At 39.6% G+C, this 19,253-nt stretch overlaps 2 protein-coding genes and 1 non-coding gene across 9 annotated transcripts in view; 1 reads left to right on the forward strand and 2 right to left on the reverse strand.

Annotated features, from left to right (window-relative positions):
• Positions 1–227: 227 nt before the first annotated feature.
• Positions 228–5,479, forward strand: RRAGA (Ras related GTP binding A). Its single transcript, XM_070589791.1, has one exon. The coding sequence runs from the start codon at positions 4,095–4,097 to the stop codon at positions 5,034–5,036; it is 942 nt and encodes a 313-aa protein (XP_070445892.1). The 5' UTR covers positions 228–4,094; the 3' UTR covers positions 5,037–5,479.
• Positions 5,480–7,159: 1,680 nt separating this feature from the next.
• Positions 7,160–19,253, reverse strand: part of HAUS6 (HAUS augmin like complex subunit 6) — a 40,133-nt gene continuing 28,039 nt past the window's right edge. For 3 of the 7 annotated variants that reach the window (XM_008530055.2, XM_008530056.2, XM_070589768.1), the window contains exons 13-17: positions 18,069–18,135; positions 17,580–17,765; positions 15,485–15,620; positions 11,934–12,980; positions 7,160–10,673 (exon numbers count right to left, since the gene is read on the reverse strand). In XM_008530055.2, coding sequence (XP_008528277.2) covers positions 10,612–10,673; positions 11,934–12,980; positions 15,485–15,620; positions 17,580–17,765; positions 18,069–18,135 — 1,498 coding nt within the window. In that variant the 3' untranslated portion in view covers positions 7,160–10,611. The remainder of the gene's footprint in view (positions 10,674–11,933; positions 12,981–15,484; positions 15,621–17,579; positions 17,766–18,068; positions 18,136–19,253) is intronic. The other 4 variants (XM_070589765.1, XM_070589767.1, XM_070589764.1 and 1 more) reach the window with 2 other exon arrangements.
• LOC139078809 (small Cajal body-specific RNA 8) lies at positions 18,218–18,348 on the reverse strand. Its single transcript, XR_011531922.1, has one exon. It is a non-coding gene; the product is annotated as a small Cajal body-specific RNA 8 (non-coding RNA).

Genomic DNA, 19,253 nt, shown 5'->3' on the forward strand with positions numbered 1-19,253 from the left:
ATCAGAATAGGAAAAAAGGAACAAATGGCATCCAAATCAGAAAGGAAGAAGTAAAATTATCACTGTTTGCAATTATATGATCCTCCCTGTAAAAAACTCTAAAGACTCCACAAAAAAAACTATTAGAATTAAGAAACAAATTCAGTAAAGTTGCAGGAGACAAAATCAACATACAAAAAGCAGTTGTAGTTCCTTACACTAAGAACAATCTATCCAAAAAGGAAACCAAGAAAACAATTTTATTTATGATAACATCAAAAAGAATACTTAGGAACAAATTCAAACAAGGAGGTGAAAGATCTGTACACTGACAGTTGTAAATCAATGATAAAAGAGATTGAAGAAGACACAAATAAATGGAAAGATATCCTGTGCTCATCAATCGAAAGAATTAATATTTTTTAAATGTCCATATTACCCAAAGGCATCTATCAATTCAGTGCAAGCCCTATCAAAATTCTAATGGCATTTTTCCCAGAAATAGAAAAACTCTAAAATTCATATGGAACCACAAAAGGCCCCAAATAGCCAAAGCAATCCTGAGAAAGAACAACAGAGTTAGAGGCATGACACTTCCTGATTTCAAATTACGTTGCAAAACTATAGTAATCAAAACAGTATGGTACTGGCATAAAAACAGACATACAGATCAATGGAACAGAATAGAGAGCCCAGAAATAAACCCAAGCATATACAGTCAACTAAGTGACAAGGGCCAAGAACACACATTTAGGAAAAGATAGTCTCTTCAATAGTGTTGAGAAAACTGGATATTCATATGCAAAAGAATGCAATTGGACCCCTATTGCACTATACACAAAAATCAACTCAACATCGATTAAAGACTTGAATATAAGACTTGAAACCATAAAACTCCTAGAGGAAAGCATAGGGGAAAAGTTACTCAACATGGGTCTTGGAAACAGTTCTTGGATGTGACACCAAAAGTACAAGCAACAACAACAACAAAAAAAGTGAGACTACATTAAACGAAAAAGCTTCTGCACAGCAAAGGAGACCATCAACAAAATGAAAAGGCAACCGAGGGGATGCGAGAAAATATTTGCAAATCATTTATCTGACAAAGGGTTAATATCCAAAATATGTAAAGGGGAACAACTCAACAGAAAAAAAATCAGATTAAAAAATGGGCAGAAGAAATGAATAGATATGTTTCAAAAAAGGCATACAAATGGCCAACAGGTACATGAAAAGGTGCTCAACATCATTAATCATCAGGGAAATGCAAATCAAAACCACATGATGGATTGTACTTAGTCTTTGGGTGGTGAAAATGATGTAATCTACACGGGAATTGAAATATAATGATGTGCACCTGAAATTTATATAATGTTATAAACCAATGTTACCACAATTTTTTAAAAAACCACAATGAGATATCACCACACACCTGTTCAAAGGGCTATCATCAAAAAGGCAAGTGTTGGGGCTGGCCCTGTGGCCTAGCGGTTAAATTTGGCACGCTCCACTTCAGCTGCCTGCGTTCAGTTCCCAGGCACAGACCTACAACACGTGTCGGCAGCCATGCTGTCACGGTGACCCACATACAAAATAGAGGAAGACTGGCACAGATGTTACCTCAGGGCAAATCTTCCTCAGCAAAAAATAAGGGGGCGGGGGGGCATGTTGGTGAAGATGTGGAAAAAATTTAATTCCACTCTTGGTGGAAATGTAAATTGGTGCAGCCACTATGAAAAACAGCATGAATGTCCCTCAAAAAATTAAAAATAGAACTACCATATGACCCAGCAATTCCATTCTGGGTATATATCCAAAGGAAAGGAAATAACTATTTTGAAAAAAGAGCTGCACCTCCATGTTCATTGCAGGATTATTTACAATAACCAAGGCATGGAAACAACCCAAGTGCCCATTAAATTCCTGTCACTTGTGACAACATAGATGACCTTGAAGGCATTATGCTAAGTGAAATGTCAGACAGAGAAAGACAAATACTGTATGATCTCTCTTTTATGTGGAATCTAAAAGAACCAAACTCACAGATACAGAGAACAGATTAGTGGTTGCCAGAGGCAAGAGTTGTGGGGTTGGGTGAAATGGGTGAAGGTGGTCAAAAAGTACAAACTTACAGTTATAAGATACATAAGTTCTGGGGATGTAATTTACAGCATGGTGACTATAGTTCACCACACTCTATTGTATATTTGAAATTTACAGAGAGCAGATCTTAAAGTTCTCATCACAAGAAAAAATATTGTAACTGTGAGGTGATGGATGCTAACTAAATTTATTGTGGTAATCATTCGGCAGTGTATACATATATCAAATTGTTATGTTGTATACCTAAAACTAATACAATGCTATGTGTCAATTATATCTCAATAAAACTAGGGGGTCACCATAATCCAATATAAATAGTAGAAGAATTTAAATAAATTGAATGCTAAAAATCGAAAATGTTCAACTTCTCCACATGACAGCAGGAATTCTGTTATTGACATACGTTAGCTAAAATCTATGTCACTATCTACTTGTAGGCTATGGTGTTAGAGAAAATTCTTGGTGGCTCATAATACTGAGGGTGTGCTAAGTTTTAAACAGAAAATCAAAATAAAATTTTTTTATCAAAAAAACGGTGGTTTATATATACAATGGAATATTTAGCCTTTAAAAAGGAGATCCTGCCATTTGCAACAACATGGATGAAGCCGGAGGACATTACGTTGAGTGAAAGAAGCCAGACACAGAAAAAATCTTGCACGATCTCACTTACGTGTAGAATGTTAAAAAGTTGAATACATAGTAGCAGAAAGTCAAATGGTGGTTACCAGTGCCCAGGAGGTGGGGGAAATGCGGAGGAGGGGGAAATTGTACAAAGTTACAGTTATGTAATATGAATTAATCTAGCGATGAAAGCTGCAGCGTGATGACTATAGTTAACACCATATTAAATACGGAAAATTTACTAAAAGTAGATTTCAGGTGCTCTTACCACACAGAAAAAAGGTAATCGTGAGATATGTTTCTTAGCTGGACTGTAGTAATCATTTCATTATGTATTATCAAATCATGTTGTACACCTTAAATATATACAATTTATATTTTTAAAAATAAGTAAATTGCACTTCATCATTTAAAAGATGCGTAACTTGGTAAGTTACTTATCCCCTCTAAGCTTGGACTCACTTGATAATAGGGTTATTTATTCATAGGGTTATTGTAAGGATTGAATGCACGGGTTCCATATTATAGTTTCCTCGCGCTTTGGAATTCTAACTATAAATTCTGAAATCTGAGATTACCAGAAAAGCAGATGTGAAAAAGGAACTTGCTTGCAAGTGGGAAAAGCACTAAGTGGGAGCCGGGCTGTCTCCCAGTAGGGATTGACTACCACCTAGCTGGGCAGCACCGGGCCATCACTTCACTTCTGCAAGTCTCACTTCCCTCCGCTGCAGTTTTCATCCGCCCTGCCCTCGTACTCAGCCCCAGGGGACCTGCGGAGGCCTAAACGCGCTGAGAAGTTAGGCCTTCCCTCGCTTCGCCCGCCTCCTGCCCGGCCTAGAACCACCCACCCGGGCACGCCGCGCTCTTAAAGCGAGTTGTGGCGTGTTGGGGGTTTTTGGCCGCCAGATGGCAGCATTCTCCCAACCGACCACAGAAGTCCACCTGGCACCCATAGGCCCAGTTTAAAGACGAGAACAGAACACCAGAGTCCCGGGCTCCCCTTCTATTTCAGGTTTCCGGTCGACCCTGGTGGGTTTCATTAAAAGCGCTGTTTATCAAAGCTCGGAGCGCCGGGACGGCCGAGCGCGGGGGTTCTCGCGAGATTGCCGCCGGAAGTGGGTGGCAGCGGGGACGCCGAGACTCTCGGCTCCGGAAGGCGAGCGTCTCTCCGAAGCGGTTGCAGCCGTCCGCCCCAGGGCGCTCTCCTCGGAGCACCGGCTCACCCCGCCGCGGCCTCGCCAGCCCCGAGCTCGCGCTTTCGGCTTCCCCGCTCGTCCAGCCGCGCAGCCCTGCCTGCGGAGCCCCGCCAGCCCCGGCTCCTCCCTCGCTCCCTCCGCCTGCAGTTAGGCCGCGCCCAGAGGCCCAGTCGGCGGCGGCCCCGGCGGGTGATGCCAAATACAGCCATGAAGAAAAAGGTGCTGCTGATGGGGAAGAGCGGGTCGGGGAAGACCAGCATGCGGTCGATTATCTTTGCCAATTACATCGCTCGCGACACCCGGCGCCTGGGCGCCACCATTGATGTGGAGCACTCCCACGTCCGATTCCTCGGCAACCTGGTGCTGAACCTGTGGGACTGTGGCGGCCAGGACACCTTCATGGAAAACTACTTCACCAGCCAGCGAGACAACATCTTCCGTAACGTCGAGGTCCTGATTTACGTGTTCGACGTGGAGAGCCGCGAACTGGAAAAGGACATGCATTATTACCAGTCGTGTCTGGAGGCCATCCTCCAGAACTCCCCCGATGCCAAAATCTTCTGCCTGGTGCACAAAATGGATCTGGTTCAGGAGGACCAGCGTGACCTGATTTTTAAAGAGCGAGAGGAAGACCTGCGGCGTCTGTCTCGCCCCCTGGAGTGCGCCTGTTTTCGAACATCCATCTGGGATGAAACGCTCTACAAAGCCTGGTCCAGTATTGTCTACCAGCTGATTCCCAACGTGCAGCAGCTGGAGATGAATCTGAGGAATTTTGCCCAAATCATCGAGGCCGACGAAGTTCTGCTGTTCGAGAGAGCCACCTTCTTGGTCATCTCCCACTACCAGTGCAAGGAGCAGCGTGACGTCCACCGGTTTGAGAAGATCAGCAACATCATTAAGCAGTTCAAGCTGAGCTGCAGTAAATTGGCCGCGTCTTTCCAGAGCATGGAGGTCCGCAATTCCAACTTCGCCGCCTTCATCGACATCTTCACGTCCAACACGTACGTGATGGTTGTCATGTCGGATCCGTCCATCCCTTCCGCGGCGACTCTGATCAACATTCGCAATGCCAGGAAACACTTTGAGAAGCTGGAGAGAGTGGATGGCGCCAAGCACAGCCTCCTCATGCGTTGAATATTGCCAAATGCTCTTTCTGAAAATGCTGAGTTGCCTGTTTTTTTTCTGCATCTTTTTTTTTTTTAATATTCATAATGTCGTGTGCTTAAAAGTGAGCTTTGAAATGTGTGCTGCTTACTTCTCTCTTTCTCCCCTCCTCCCCTGTCTTTAAACCTTGGATGCTATTTACTCAGCTATCCAGTAGAGCTTCAAGATGGGCTTTCTGAAAAGTTGCTATGGTGTAACACTAAAGTAGGTGGTGTGTGTGTGTGCGTGTGTGTGTGTTCTGATTACCTGGTTATAATAGATATACACGTCAAAGCCTTTACGATATCTTCCTGTATTCCTGACGAGATTGCAAAGATGGAATGTTCCTATTTTATCAGCAAGGTATTAAAATGCATTTATAAATTCTTCTTGGCTTCAATCATGAATAAACATTTGCTGTTAGCAATTTAAAACATGGTCTTATTTGAAATAATTTGAAGGTGGTTGATCTATAAATCTCAAGATTCTGGTTGCCCACAAGCATCCCTTAACTGCTAAGTTTGATGGTGATCTTCGCCCCCATGGCCTTAGCGATGCTTCCGGCAGCTGTAGCAGAGTGGCTAAGACTACGGGCTCTGGAGCCAGACCACCTGGGTTGAGTTAGTATTCTGGTCCCTTCACTTTCTAGCTCTGTGAACTGCACAAGGTACTTAATTTCACTGTGCTTGTTTCCTCATTTGTAAGATGTGGCTAAGAATAGCACTACTTCATAGGATTGTTACAGGATTCAATTAAAACAATTGGAAAGCATTTAGAAAGGTGCCTGGCACATCCTCAGTACCGTGTCAGCTATCGATACCAACTACGGAGCCGTTCGTGTGGCGTGTCGTCCCCCGTCCCCGCCTCCTCCAAATTACTGGATGCGAAGCCTAGCTAAATAGCCGAGCCCTTCCTAAATGCTAGGTATCCCTAAGTAGTTGATGTGCATTTTCTCATGTAATCCTCACAACCTGTGAGGTAGATAACTTTTGTCTATTTTAATAGAACACCGGTATGACCTTATTAAGGTCACACAGCTGCACCTAGGCAATGATTATAGATCCTCTCCCTCCCTAACCATTACACTCACTACTTCCTCCCGACAGAACAGTTCATCGTAAAAACCCTAGCTTTTTAGGTGTACATTATTGCTTCATATAATTCCCCTAGTTTTACAAGTTTGAAGAAAATGAAGCTCAGGAAGTTAAACTTTTCTCAAAGAATAGTATTTCACTCACTTTGGGCAAGATCACTTTCCCAGTGTATTGATCTGGAAATTGCTAACACTGAATCAGATTCTTAGATTACCTACATTTGGGGAAGGACTCTAAGGTTCCCAATTAGGATTGGCAACGTGGTATAGTGAAACCAAAACAGACCTAAAATGTCCTGTTGCAGCTGTCTTATAGATTGTTTTAAAGGAAATCTAGGTATTTTAGAGCCAAGAGAGATCTGATCAATGCCTCTCACCTCCCGTTTTACAAATATCTCTGTGTACAGACATTAAATATACGTGACAGGGCCTTAGAATTTCCAAGGCTTTCTAAAGTTATATAGCATTTATTAAACCCTTTGGCAGCAGCTGTGGGTGGCAGGGCCCTTACCCATGAAGAGCAAGAAGCTATTCAGGTCTAAGTTACTAAACTCATCATATTAGGGCCTTTGGCAATGTTAGCATAGACTCCAGGTGAAAAAACAGAAGGTACAGATATACTTTTTAAAATGCCACATTTTGGGGCCGGCCCCATGGCCGAGTGATTAAGTTCGTGCACTCCACTGTGGAGGCCCAGGGTTTTGCCGGTTCGAATCCTGGGTGCGGACATGGCACCGCTCATCAAGCCATTGCTGAGGTGGCATCCCACATGCCACAGCTAGCAGGACCCACAAGTAAAAATATACAACTATGTACCAGGGAGCTTTGGGGAGAAAAAGGAAAAATAAAATCTTTAAAATGCCACCTTTAGTAAATCTAGTAATTAAAACGGCAGTAACAAAATACTCTTATCTGAATCACTGAACCTCTCAAATTTCTGTTGATCAAGTTACTGATATATCTTTATATGTGATGATTTTATGGTTCTTTTTGATATTACATACGAAACTCCAGAGCCAGGTGATATACTATTGAATGTTTATTCAAAATATGAACATATTTACAAATATATAAAGGACTCAAAAATACTTTACATTTAGAATGTGGACTTGAGATTCACAGTGCAAAATGAGAAAGAGCAACTATGTACCTGCAACTTAAGGTGAAAGAGAATTTTACTTCAGCAAGTATTTTCTTTGCATTGAGAAAAATGTCCTACATATTTTCTTAATTTAAGTATCTCAGGAAAAAAATAGGTTTCCTTTTATACAGGTCTCAGGAATTCCTGCTTTTCCTTTAGATAAAATTGACTTCGTAGATCCTGGTTAAGAAACACACGGTAAAGAACAGTTTCAAAACACTTGTATTTTCATTTTCAGTTAAATTCCCTCTAAATGTTTTTCTTTAACCTCAAATATTCTTTATTCCACTTGGTAACATTTTTCATGTTAAACATTTAAAATAATTAGGACATTCTGGCATTATCTGAAGTTTCAAGTTGTTAAAGAAGTCAGTTTACACACCTTTATCTTATGAAGTGAATAAAACACGGTATATTCTGTGTAATTTGCTATGCATGTAATAGGAAAAGTACGTTTACCACAATAATGTAGTCCTCTTTACCATTACTTTAATTCCACCACATAGGAGGCAAAAAAAACAATTCGAATAGTTCAGTTTGCTGAAGATGATCCATGGCTCTTGGAGTATATGTAAGTGTAGACACACACACCCCACACGTAGGTATATTATGTCTGTATGTATATAATCAGTATAACTGGAGAGATCACATGCAACCATCGAAAAAATGTGATAAAAGCAATAAGTGAAAAATACAAAATGAACAAAAAAGAAGATAAACCACAGATTTCAGAAAAGGGATAGGGCCATAAATATGGAGGGGACAGATGAAGACTTCAAGGTGGAAGTGAGATTTTTTTCTGAGCCCTCAAGGACAGCTATAGTCATGATAAGCTGGGAGGCGAAGGTAAGGTATTCCAGCTTCAGAATTGTGAAGCATTTCAGTAAAAAATGGGAGAAAATAGTGGGAGAAAAGAGGAATCTATGTATGGGACCTAAAATGCCTTCAAAGTTGAATTCTATTCTGGAACTAGCAATGAACCATTGCTGGAATCTTAAACAAAGTGACCCGACCAATGCAGTCCCTTAAGGTCAAAAGGCAGCTATGCAGGGATATTGGATAGGGAAGAGGCTGAAAGTAGTAAGTCATAATCAGAATGGTTTAGGAGAAAGTGATAGCTTTGAGATATTTTTGTTGATACTGACATTCAAAACACAGGGAAGGCAGCCAAAAACTCTCAACCTATCACAGGTATGACTCACTTAACAATGTGGTTTTTGTAAATCCATAATGTCCAGAGACATTTTGATTCTCGGTAATTAAGGGCCTCTCACACTTACTGGTCAACTTAAGCCTCCTTATCAGATAGTTAAGGATCTCTAAAGTGCAGTCGTATATATGTAATGTACCTGCTTCTTTAAGGTACCCCAAGGCTAAAGGAGAATCTCTATCTCCTAGCAGTGGTTCTCAAGCTTTTTATTGAGCCTAAGAATTACAAGGGGAACATCTTTAAAATGCAAATTCCTAATACCCATCTTAGATTTACAGAATCTACATTTTTTAAGATGTATACCAGATGACTCGAGCCCATCTCAGACAAGTCATTTAAGCTCTCTAGCTTTGGTATCATCTGTAAAACAGGTATAGTAACCACTATCTTACAGTTATAAGAATTAAATGAAACAATACATATTAAGTGTCTAGGAATGGCCCTGGCTCTTTGAAGATGCTAATATGAGAGCCCTACCACCTCCCTAACATGTTAGTTTTGGATTTAGATACTGGGTTTTCTTAAGGCAGACTGAACACTAGTTTCCCAGCAGACCTACAGGGTCCCCACGTTGTGTTAACTAGTAAAACAATACAGCACCTTAGAAGAAGCTTTTCTCTTTCTCTTTCTTGTCTACTGCAAATAAGGTAGTTATATGTGCTTTTCTTCTGTCTTTTCTCAAAACGACTGGCCTCAAACTGGGATCAAACAAACAACTTAGAGAAAGTAAGACCAAAATGAGTGAAGAAATATGAACTATTAAGCCTATGCACTTTCAGAACTCCCCCTTCAAGCTTTCTCCTCTCCTTGCCAGTTTCTAGGCAAATGGACATGGTTTTGACGGTTAAGAGTTGGGGCTATTGAGAGGGGTGCTGTAGGTGCTATCCCCATTCCAGTGCGTGCTCATTCCTCCTGGCTCACAGAGGGCAATGGCATGAATTCACCTGGATGCTAGTGACAAGGCCTTCTCTTGGCCAGGGGGCAGGACTGACAGAGGCAGGAGACTGTAGAGGCCTCACCTCCGACCCCCCTCAGAGTCCAGAGGTCAATTGGAAGCACACTCCTGCAGCCATAGCCTATGTCCTGGCCTTTTAGTTCCTTCTAGGAGGTCTTGTGGTATATTGAAGGAAGGAAAATACCAGTGACTTATCTGTGCCCCACTGAACAAGTTATTTAACCCCAAATTCAGTTTTCTCAAGTTATTTTGAGGCTCTTCTGTAGGCAGTGGGGAACTGAGGGGTTTTGAGGAGGAAAGTAATACCATCAAAATTAGTTCTTTTCCCCAAAAACAGTGCTCCCCCCCCCCGAAAAAACAACAAACACAGATGAACAAATTTTTTAATTTACATTCTTTCTCTTAAAATATAAAACTAGGGTTAAATTAAATTCTCAAAGTCTAAATTAGACTAAATATAAATCTGCTATACCATCCACTGAATGGATTTATAGTTTGACAGTGTTTCTTAAAATTGTCTAGTCATTCTCCTCCACCTTTTTCCTTTTTTCTAAATTCATTCTGCCCCAGTCTTCACTTACCACATGCACTTTATTCCATCAAACATCATCTTTCAGTACCAACCTACTTGAATAATCACTAAAGCTGTTTACAGCTTTCCTAAACTTAAACTTTGTCACTTTGACTACACATCCCAAGGCACTATTTTTCTTTTCTTCATTAGTACCAGAATGTTCCATAAAGAAACAATAAAAGTTATATATTTCCCTAAAATGAAAAATCAGGATATTCAATGACTATTATGTTAACCACTTAATAAATGTACATCAAAAACTACTCATCCTTAATTAACTGAAATTATAACAATTAGTTAAACTACTACTTTGCCATTTACCTAACGCTTACAAGATTAGTCAAGAAATCAAAATGGCTTCACATAACCCAATGTCTGCTTTCTAAATGCTTCACATTTCAACCCCAGAGAAAATCCAAACATACACTCCTTACCTAAAAACATTAGACAAGGTTAAAAGACATTATTTAGGATTTTTTAGACCTTGAAAATGCGTTACACTTCCAATGTGTATTTAAATTATAAATCTGTTTTTATCCTGTGACACTGCTTCAACTTAAGTGCATCATAGTTAAATTAACTGGACTACTGTTTCATCTTTTCAAGCCAGACGGAGACTCTTTTGCATCAAGACTCTTGGTCGAGATTTCTTCTTCTGAAAAAATCATTAAAAAAGAGGAAAGGATAAGCAAACATTACTAAGAGTAAAATTAAAAAGGACTCCAAGTAGTAGCAAATTTCAGTCTTTTTAAGTAAAAAGTTCACATGCAAATACTGAACTATGATAAAATTACCATTATTCTGAGGTACCTTTTCTCCAGGGAATATCAATACATCCCTCTGAATACTTTTCAATACACCAGTGTTGAACTATCACGAGCAAATCAGAGATATATAATGAATCTGTATCACCAGATCTCTATCTGTTCTAACATGCTTTAAGAGGAGTTTCTTTCTTTATGATGAAAATTTTCAAACATACATAAAAGTGAAGAGAAGTATGATTAACCCAATGTATCCATCATCCAGCTTCAATAATTAATACTAACTGTTATGGGTTGAACTGTGTCGTCGCTAAAAGATATGTTGGAGTTCTAACCTCACCACCTCAGAATGTGGTCTTATTTGGAAACAGGGTCACTGCAGATATAATCAGTTAAGATGAGGTCACTCTGGAGTGGAGTGGGCCCCTAATCTATATGACTAGGGTCCTTATAAGGAGGTAAACAGACACAGAGGGGAGAATGTCATATATTGAATGTGGAAGCAGAAATGAGAGTTAGGCTGCCACAAGCCAAGAACACCCGGGGCTACCAGAAGCTAGAAGAGGCAAGAAGGATCTTCCTCTGGTGGCTTCAGAGGGAACATGGCCCTGCCAACACTTTGATTCTGGATTCTAGCCTCCAGAGACAACACATTTCTGTTGTTTTAAGCTGCCTAGTTCATGGTACTTTGTTACAACGGCCCTAGGAAACTCATACACCAACCTACCTTGTTTTGTCACCCCACCAACCAAATTGACTTCAAAGCAAAACACAGATATTATATTATTACAGGAATGATATTTAACATAGTGTTTCTCAACTTTTTTTAGAACCATCTTCCTCTAGCCAAGAAGACTGCGACAAGATTTACTTTCAGTAGCTTGTACTACAAAAGCCACAGGTTTCAGGTTTTTGATTTTGTTTTCCACCCCTGTCCCAAACCAATTATAAACTATATACGCATCACTAGAGAGTCTCTAATTACCCATAAAAGTGATGGGTTCACTCCTCTCATTCTAGCTGAAGGAATAAGGAACATATTTTGTCACATTAATGATAAAGATCATGTAGCATTCATCGCATACTATTTTTACAGGAAGTTGAGCGAAAACTTCAACAGGGCAACATGCATAGGTCTAGTTAAATCTTACCTTTTAAATTAGGTAGAAGTTCTCCAAGACTACATGGTATTGTGGTCCTCAATCTTTGTTCCACTGGAGAAAACTTAATTAGTGGTGAAAGAGACCGTTTTCTTTCACCAAGGGACATGCGTGAACATGGTTTTGTATAGTCAATGTGCAAATCACGAGTGCCCAAAAAGTCAAGCATATCATCTGCCTGCGTGTTCTGGGGAGTAGGGCCCAATTCTGGTTTGTGTCTTTCAAGTGGTTCAGGACTAGAGAGATACATTTCTCCTCTATTCTTGGACAGAGATTTTTTCAGGGCTTCATATCTACTGCAAATAGCTTGTAAACGGAAGTCTGATTCTGGAGTAGCCAGTCTTTCTTCCACAACACCTGGAAAAACGCCGCCTTGCATAGGACTATTTGGTTCCAGTTTAAAATTGGCCTCTGTACTACTAGAACTATTAAGACTTAAGTGACCAACTTCTTCTGGAAGAGTTTCATGTAATATGCCAAAATCAATATCCTTAAAACTCCTGGGACTAATTCCGCTTGCTATCTGAAAAGAGTCCCATAACATACTTTTATGCAGGGAAGGTTCTTTGTAAGAAGCTTGTGGGTGGTGCAGCATTTTAACACACTCCTCTTCACTGCTACCTATCCCCTCTCTCCTGCTGCCTACAGCAGGGGAGAATGTCTCTATTTGGCTAGTTTCTAAAAGCTTGTTCTGTAAAGCTGTACACTCCAAATCTTGCTTGCAAATTATTTTCTTATTTAACAAATCTGACTGATTTTGTGTTGTCGGTTCACCTACGTGACTGGTCACCTTGTGTTTCTGAGGCACACACTTGAGGGAATCTGAAACAACCTTCTCTTCCGGCAAATGAGAATGGCTGGAATTGGATACAGTGGTTGCTGAGAGAAAACTGGCCATGCTAAGTTCTCTTTGATCACGCAACACGGGTGAGGACTCTGGCAATGCTTCTCTATGTTCAGGATCCATCTGAATTGGTTCTGTACTTCCGTTCTCTTCCATTTTAACAGCTTTTCTCCAAGAGCTTCTAATTTCATTTACTAATTAAATGAAGGGGGGAAAAACACAATTTACTAATATTCCCAAACAGAGCATGCAATTAAACATTTCATTTCTAGTGCTCAAGATAAAGCTACTGACTCAGTGAACGTTCCACAGATATGCCAGTTGGCTAGGAAGGCTCCACAACATACCAAAGCCCAAGAAGATCAAAAACCTCCCCTCCAACGGATCACACACAAGTAACAAAAGCTGCTCCTGAAATGTGCAGATACTCTCACACACCACACACAAACTACATGTATTAAAAAGATGGTGGTGCTGGGAAAACTGGACAGCCACAGGCAAAAGATTGAAAATTGACCATTCTTTTTCACCACACACCAAAATAAACTCAAAATGGATCAAAGACCTAAAGATTAGGCCTGAAACAATAAGTGTTCTAGAAGAGAATACAGGCAGTACACTCTTTGACATCAGTTTCAAAAGAATCTTCTCGGACACTATAACTCCTCAGTTGAGGGAAACAATAGAAAGAATAAACAAACGGGACTTCATCAGACTAAAGAGCTTCTTCAAAGCAAGGGAAAACAGGATTGAAACAAAAAAACAGCTCACTAATTGGGAAAAAATATTTACAAGCCACTTATCTGACAAAGGGTTAATCTCCATAATATACAAAGAACTCACGTGGCTTAACAGCAAAAAAACAAACAACCCGATCAAAAAATGGGCAGAGGACATGAACAGACATTTCTCAAAAGAAGATATAAATATGGCCAATAGACACATGAAAAGATGTTCATCATCGCTAATCATCAGGGAAATGCAAATCAAAACTACACTAAGATATCACCTTACACCCGTTAGATTGGCAAAAACATCCAAAACCAAGAGCGACAAATGTTGGAGAGGTTGTGGAGAAAAAGGAACCCTCATACACTGTTGGTGGGAATGCAAACTGGTACAGCCACTATGGAAAACAGTATGGAGATTTCTCAAAAAGTTAAAAATAGAAATACCCTATGACCCAGCCATCCCATTACTGGGTATCTATCCTAAGAACCTGAAATCAGAAATCCCAAGAGTCCCTTGTGCCCCTATGTTCATCGCAGCATTATTTACAATAGCCAAGACGTGGAACCAACCTACATGCCCAGAAACTGATGATTGGATAAAGAAGATATGGTATATATACACAATGGAATACTACTCAGCCATAAAAAAAGACAAAATTGGCCCATTCGCAGCAACGTGGATGGACCTCGAGGGTATTATGTTAAGCGAAATAAGCCAGTCAGAGAAAGACGAACTCTATATGACTCCACTCATAGGTGGACGTTAACATATTGACAAGGAGATCTGATCGGTGGTTACCAGGGAAAAGGGGGGGTGGGGGGAGGGCACAAAGGGGGAAGAGGTGTACCCACAACATGACTAACAATAATGTACAACTGAAATCTCACAAGGTTGTAATCTATCATAACATTAATAAAAAAAATAAAAAATAAATTAAAAAAAGATATTTTCTTGCCCATCCAGTCCAGGGTTCAGCAAACTTTTTCTGTAAGGGGACAGATAGTAATATTTTAAGCTTTGCAGGCCATCTGGTCTGTGGAAACTACTCAACTCTGCCACTGTAGCCTGACATAAACAACATGTCAACAAATGAGCAACGTTGTGTTCAATCCAACTTTATTTACAAAAACACATTGAGTGGGCCAGATTTGGTTTCCAGGCTGTAGTTTGCCAACCACCAATCTAGGATGTGCCTAGGTTCAACCTGAAGTGAATCAACTTAACTCTGAATGGAGGATGTGCCTACATAAGGACAGCATCAGAACTTTGCCTACATAAATTATAGGTTATAAGAAAAAAGTATTGGGCAGCCTGACTAGCTTGGGAAGGGTAAAAAAGATCTCTGTACACCGTTGTTGGCTGATGCTGCCAGTTGTTGACTGGGAGAACACAGCCGCTATACTCAATAAATGTTGATCACAAGTCAGATGTGGAGGCAGAAGATTTTTTAAAAGTGATCAACTGGGGCCAGCCCCGTGGCCAAGTGGTTGGGTTCATGCACTCCACTTCGGCATCCCAGAGTTTCGCTGGTTCGGATCCTGGGCGCGGACATGGCAACGCTCATCAGGCCACGCTGAGGCTGCATCCCACACGACACAGCCGGAAGGACCCACAACTAAAATGTACAACTATGTACTGGGGGTCTTGGGGAAAAATAAAAAGTCAAAACAAAATCTTCAAAAAGAAAAGTGATCAACTAAAGTATTTTCTAGGAAAATGCAAAAACAACAAAAACAAAATTGTAGAGAACCAAGGCAAAATAACACTGCTGAAAGACTGCCATATAAGCGGGAGTGCCCACACTTCATACTTCAATAAAAGTCCCTCCATCAAAACAGTTATTGCCACTAAACTGAAAGATACAGAAAAGAGTTTTAAAGTGAGTTTCTAGATGTGTCAGACCATGGTCCTAATAGCAGTAATGTCTAAGAAAGAAAATAAGTGCTAGAAAGCACTATTAACTTACTCAAGTTTTCTGGAGTTCGGGGTATTTGGTTCCTTGTTAAGAATGGGTTAGAAACTAGGGAGTCAATTTGTTCCTCTAATTTCCATTCTTTTCCTCTAGAGGGCTGTGGTGACCCAGATACAACTGCCCTTGCAACCTAAAACAGAAAAGAAAAAGTAATGCAAAAATTACCAGGCCCATTGGTAGAATGCAGCAAAAGCCCTGATAAGAACAATCAGCACTTAACAGTCAGCAGGTCCTCCCATAGCAGATGGCACAAAAAAGCTCAACAATGTAGCTCCCAGACACTATACAGACTACAGTCATGCATTGTTAGATGACAGGTGCACATTCTGAGAAATGCATCCTTAGATGATTTTGTCCTTGTGCCAACATCATAGTCCATATTTACACAAACCTAGACGGTATAGCCTAATACACACCTAGGCTATCTGGTACTAATCTTATGGGACCACCGTTGTACATGCAGTCCATCATCAACCTAAACATCATTATGTAGCACACGACTGTATCTAGGCACAATCCTAGAAGGTGAAATCAAACACAAAACTGTTCCCTCCCTTCTTATCTTAGAGATCCCATCATAGAGGAGAGAAAAGATCACCTTTATACTTGGAAAGATTCAGAGATAGTTCTGACTACACAGTGACCTAAGCAGCTATCTGCCACATCTTTGAGCCACAACTCTATCTGCTAAAATGACTAGTTTTAAAGCAAGTGGATCCTTCTTAATTATAATCCATTTGTACAGTAACATGTCTATTATCAAAGAGAATACATTCTGACAACATACTTCTTTACCAGAAACCTCATTATTAGATATCAATTAGTTAACAAGGCATAGGGATACATTCTAAAATAAAGTATACCATATGAAAATAACACTCTGTATTAACTAAATTTCAATAAAGCAGAAAACAAAAAACATGCAAATTAAAATCTCTGCCCCGAGATGCCTAAAAAATAAACTTCCTCCAACCATACTCAAATTGACCCCCATTAACACTCTCCCACGAAAAAAGAGGGGTTCTTAGAATTCAAACACAAAATATTCCTTGTCACAAACACTATTAAAGAAAATTAACTTCATTTTATTTTCAGAGCTTTAGGAGATTTTAGGACTCTCTTCTTCCATCCCATCCTATTCTACCGCTAATATAAGTTCTTTCAACCAGAAAATGTGCCTTTCCTTCCATATCAAGGAAAATAAAAAGACTTACTGACCATCTTTTCTTTGGTGTAGAGTCAACCAATCAACAAGGAGAAACAAGAGAACTTTAGAAATTTAAAAGTATTCAGAGACCATGAAACCGGTCCAACCTCCGCATGTTACAAACAAGAAAAATGACTGACACCCAGCTCTCTTATTTGAACAATGTTCATTTACTTTGATCAGGATTGAGAGAAAGGAGGGAACTCCAATACCCGAATCAATATGCACTAAACCAAATTTTTCTTTCAGTCTCTCAGGAATATAAAGTAGCTGATCTATCTTCTGGCTGCGTATCGAAATTCAAACTGCTAAAGGATGTTGTGGGAAACGTAACAAAAATTATGAGAATGGCTTGAGCATTTAATTTGTGTAAAATGAGTTCTGTAATACGGGGCAGCAGCGGGAGCATGTCGTCACCTGCCAGTGAAAGGAGAATGGCACTATGGTACAGGGCTGGTTCGGAAAACCAAGATCATGAACAATGATGCATTTGATCACTTTTTAAATATTTAGAAAGCAGAAGGACAAAACCTTCACTCGGTGATAATATGATATTGCATAGTCTCTGTTCTAATATTCAAAAAAGAGGAAGCGAGCTAAGCAACAGAGAGCACTCACAGAGTATTTTAATAGAGTACACTCATTGGGTGTAAATTTATGGGTTCTAAACCATGGATGTAATCTTAACCAAGTAACTTTACATTAAATCTATTTCTACTTTGTGGGAGGACCAATTTTGCTCTAACCATGATTTTTATTATGTGTGACCCCCTTTCCCAATTACCCCCGGTTAATCAATAATTAACTGTAACTTCACTTATAATCCCAGTAACTAAGAAAATAAAAGATATTTCAGCATACTTATTACAGTCTTTTTCTAACCTCTTCTGCCAGATAATCTTGCTCTTTCTGGAATGGATCACTTTTTTTAGCTGGCAGAGACCCTCCACATGTACTACTCTCTATATTCTTTGCAATACTTGATGATGGTGACTCTTCAACTTCAAATTCTGGTATTTTGTTAGAAATTGTTTCATTTTTCTTTCTAGGCGTTCTCATCTTCATATCCTGAGAAAGACATACAAGTAATGTTAAAACCTTAATAATCATGCCTGATCTTCATTAGAGATTCTTGAGTTAGAAACCTATAAAAGGTTGTTAACAGTATTATGAAATTACACGTTCAAGGACACAAATAATTCCAATATTCCTACTTAAAAGCAATAGAAAACGTGTAAACAGAAATGGTGCATAATGTGCAAATATTGGGAAATATGAAAATAGAAATTAAACTAGGATATCAACAAAAATAAATATTTTATCATAAGTGCATATGGTCAGAATTAACTAAAAATTGTTTTTAAAATGTACCTTTTCAAGTAGGTCAACACTGTTCCTATCTGATGATGAAACTGGCTGCACAAGGAAGGAAGCAGGGCTAAAAGGAAAAAAATATAACAAATCCAAGTTATACACAGGAAAAAGTTCCATTCACCTGATGGATCGGAATCATCTAAAGAAACTGTCTGCCCCGTATCTGTCCGTTACGATTTCACTCAATTCGTCCCGGTCATCAAAAGGCAGTTTATTCTAGGGAGGTATGGTGACAATCAGAGCAGTACTTCAGCCCAATTTGTGTATCAGCCTCCCAAATTAAGCACATTTTCCTTATCCGATATAAATTTTAAGTTGACAGCATTTTTTACAAGAGTTAAATGACTTGATGAACACTCAAAAACTGAGTACAGGCTAAAAAGTTCAATTAACCAGAATCACATTATTACAATGTCCTGGCTTCAGATCACACAATTTCAGTGTAGCAGAGATTTTCCTTTAAGATTCTTTTGCTATTTCATCTCCAAAATCAGTTTCTCTTATGCTGAATTTTGCTCTAAAGTAAATACGTTACAATTACAATAATGTCATAAGGTTATTGTTTCAGTTTGCTGCATTCTACACATAGTATTTCTTAACCTCTTAGATTCTCTTGCCCCTTTGGACAACATAAAAACTTTATGCATCTTTTCATTATAATTACAAAATAAGTTACGAAATTTTTAAAGCCTTCAAAACAGTAATAACTTTAGGTTCGTCTTGAAAGAGCTTTCAAATTCAAATATAGATTGGGGGTGCGCACTAGCCAGAAGCTTTCCCACTCTAGGTAACATGAAAGGCAAGATTACCAGAGACCACTTTCAACATCAAGCACCGTGGGTGCCTTGCTTTCTGTTCATAGCCAGAAGTACAAAAGTAACAGCTCTGCAAATATTTTATATAATAGTAAATATGCTTTTTCAAAGATGCCCTTCTTGGAATCATTCATCTACCTTCCAAACATAACTCGAAATTCACTGAAATTGCTCAAGCTTCAACTTTGCCTCGACAGGATATAATCTAGATATCAAAAGAAAAAAATTAATCATCTACTACACTTTTATCTTAATTTTTCCAAAAACTTAAGGCTAAAATGATCAAAAAGTGGGGCCGGCCCAGAGATGCAGCGGTTAAGTTCGCACACTCCACTTCAGTGGCCTGGGGTTCACTGATTTGGATCCT

Source organism: Equus przewalskii, chromosome 22, assembly GCF_037783145.1.
Source record: "Equus przewalskii isolate Varuska chromosome 22, EquPr2, whole genome shotgun sequence".
NCBI lineage: Eukaryota > Metazoa > Chordata > Mammalia > Perissodactyla > Equidae > Equus > Equus przewalskii.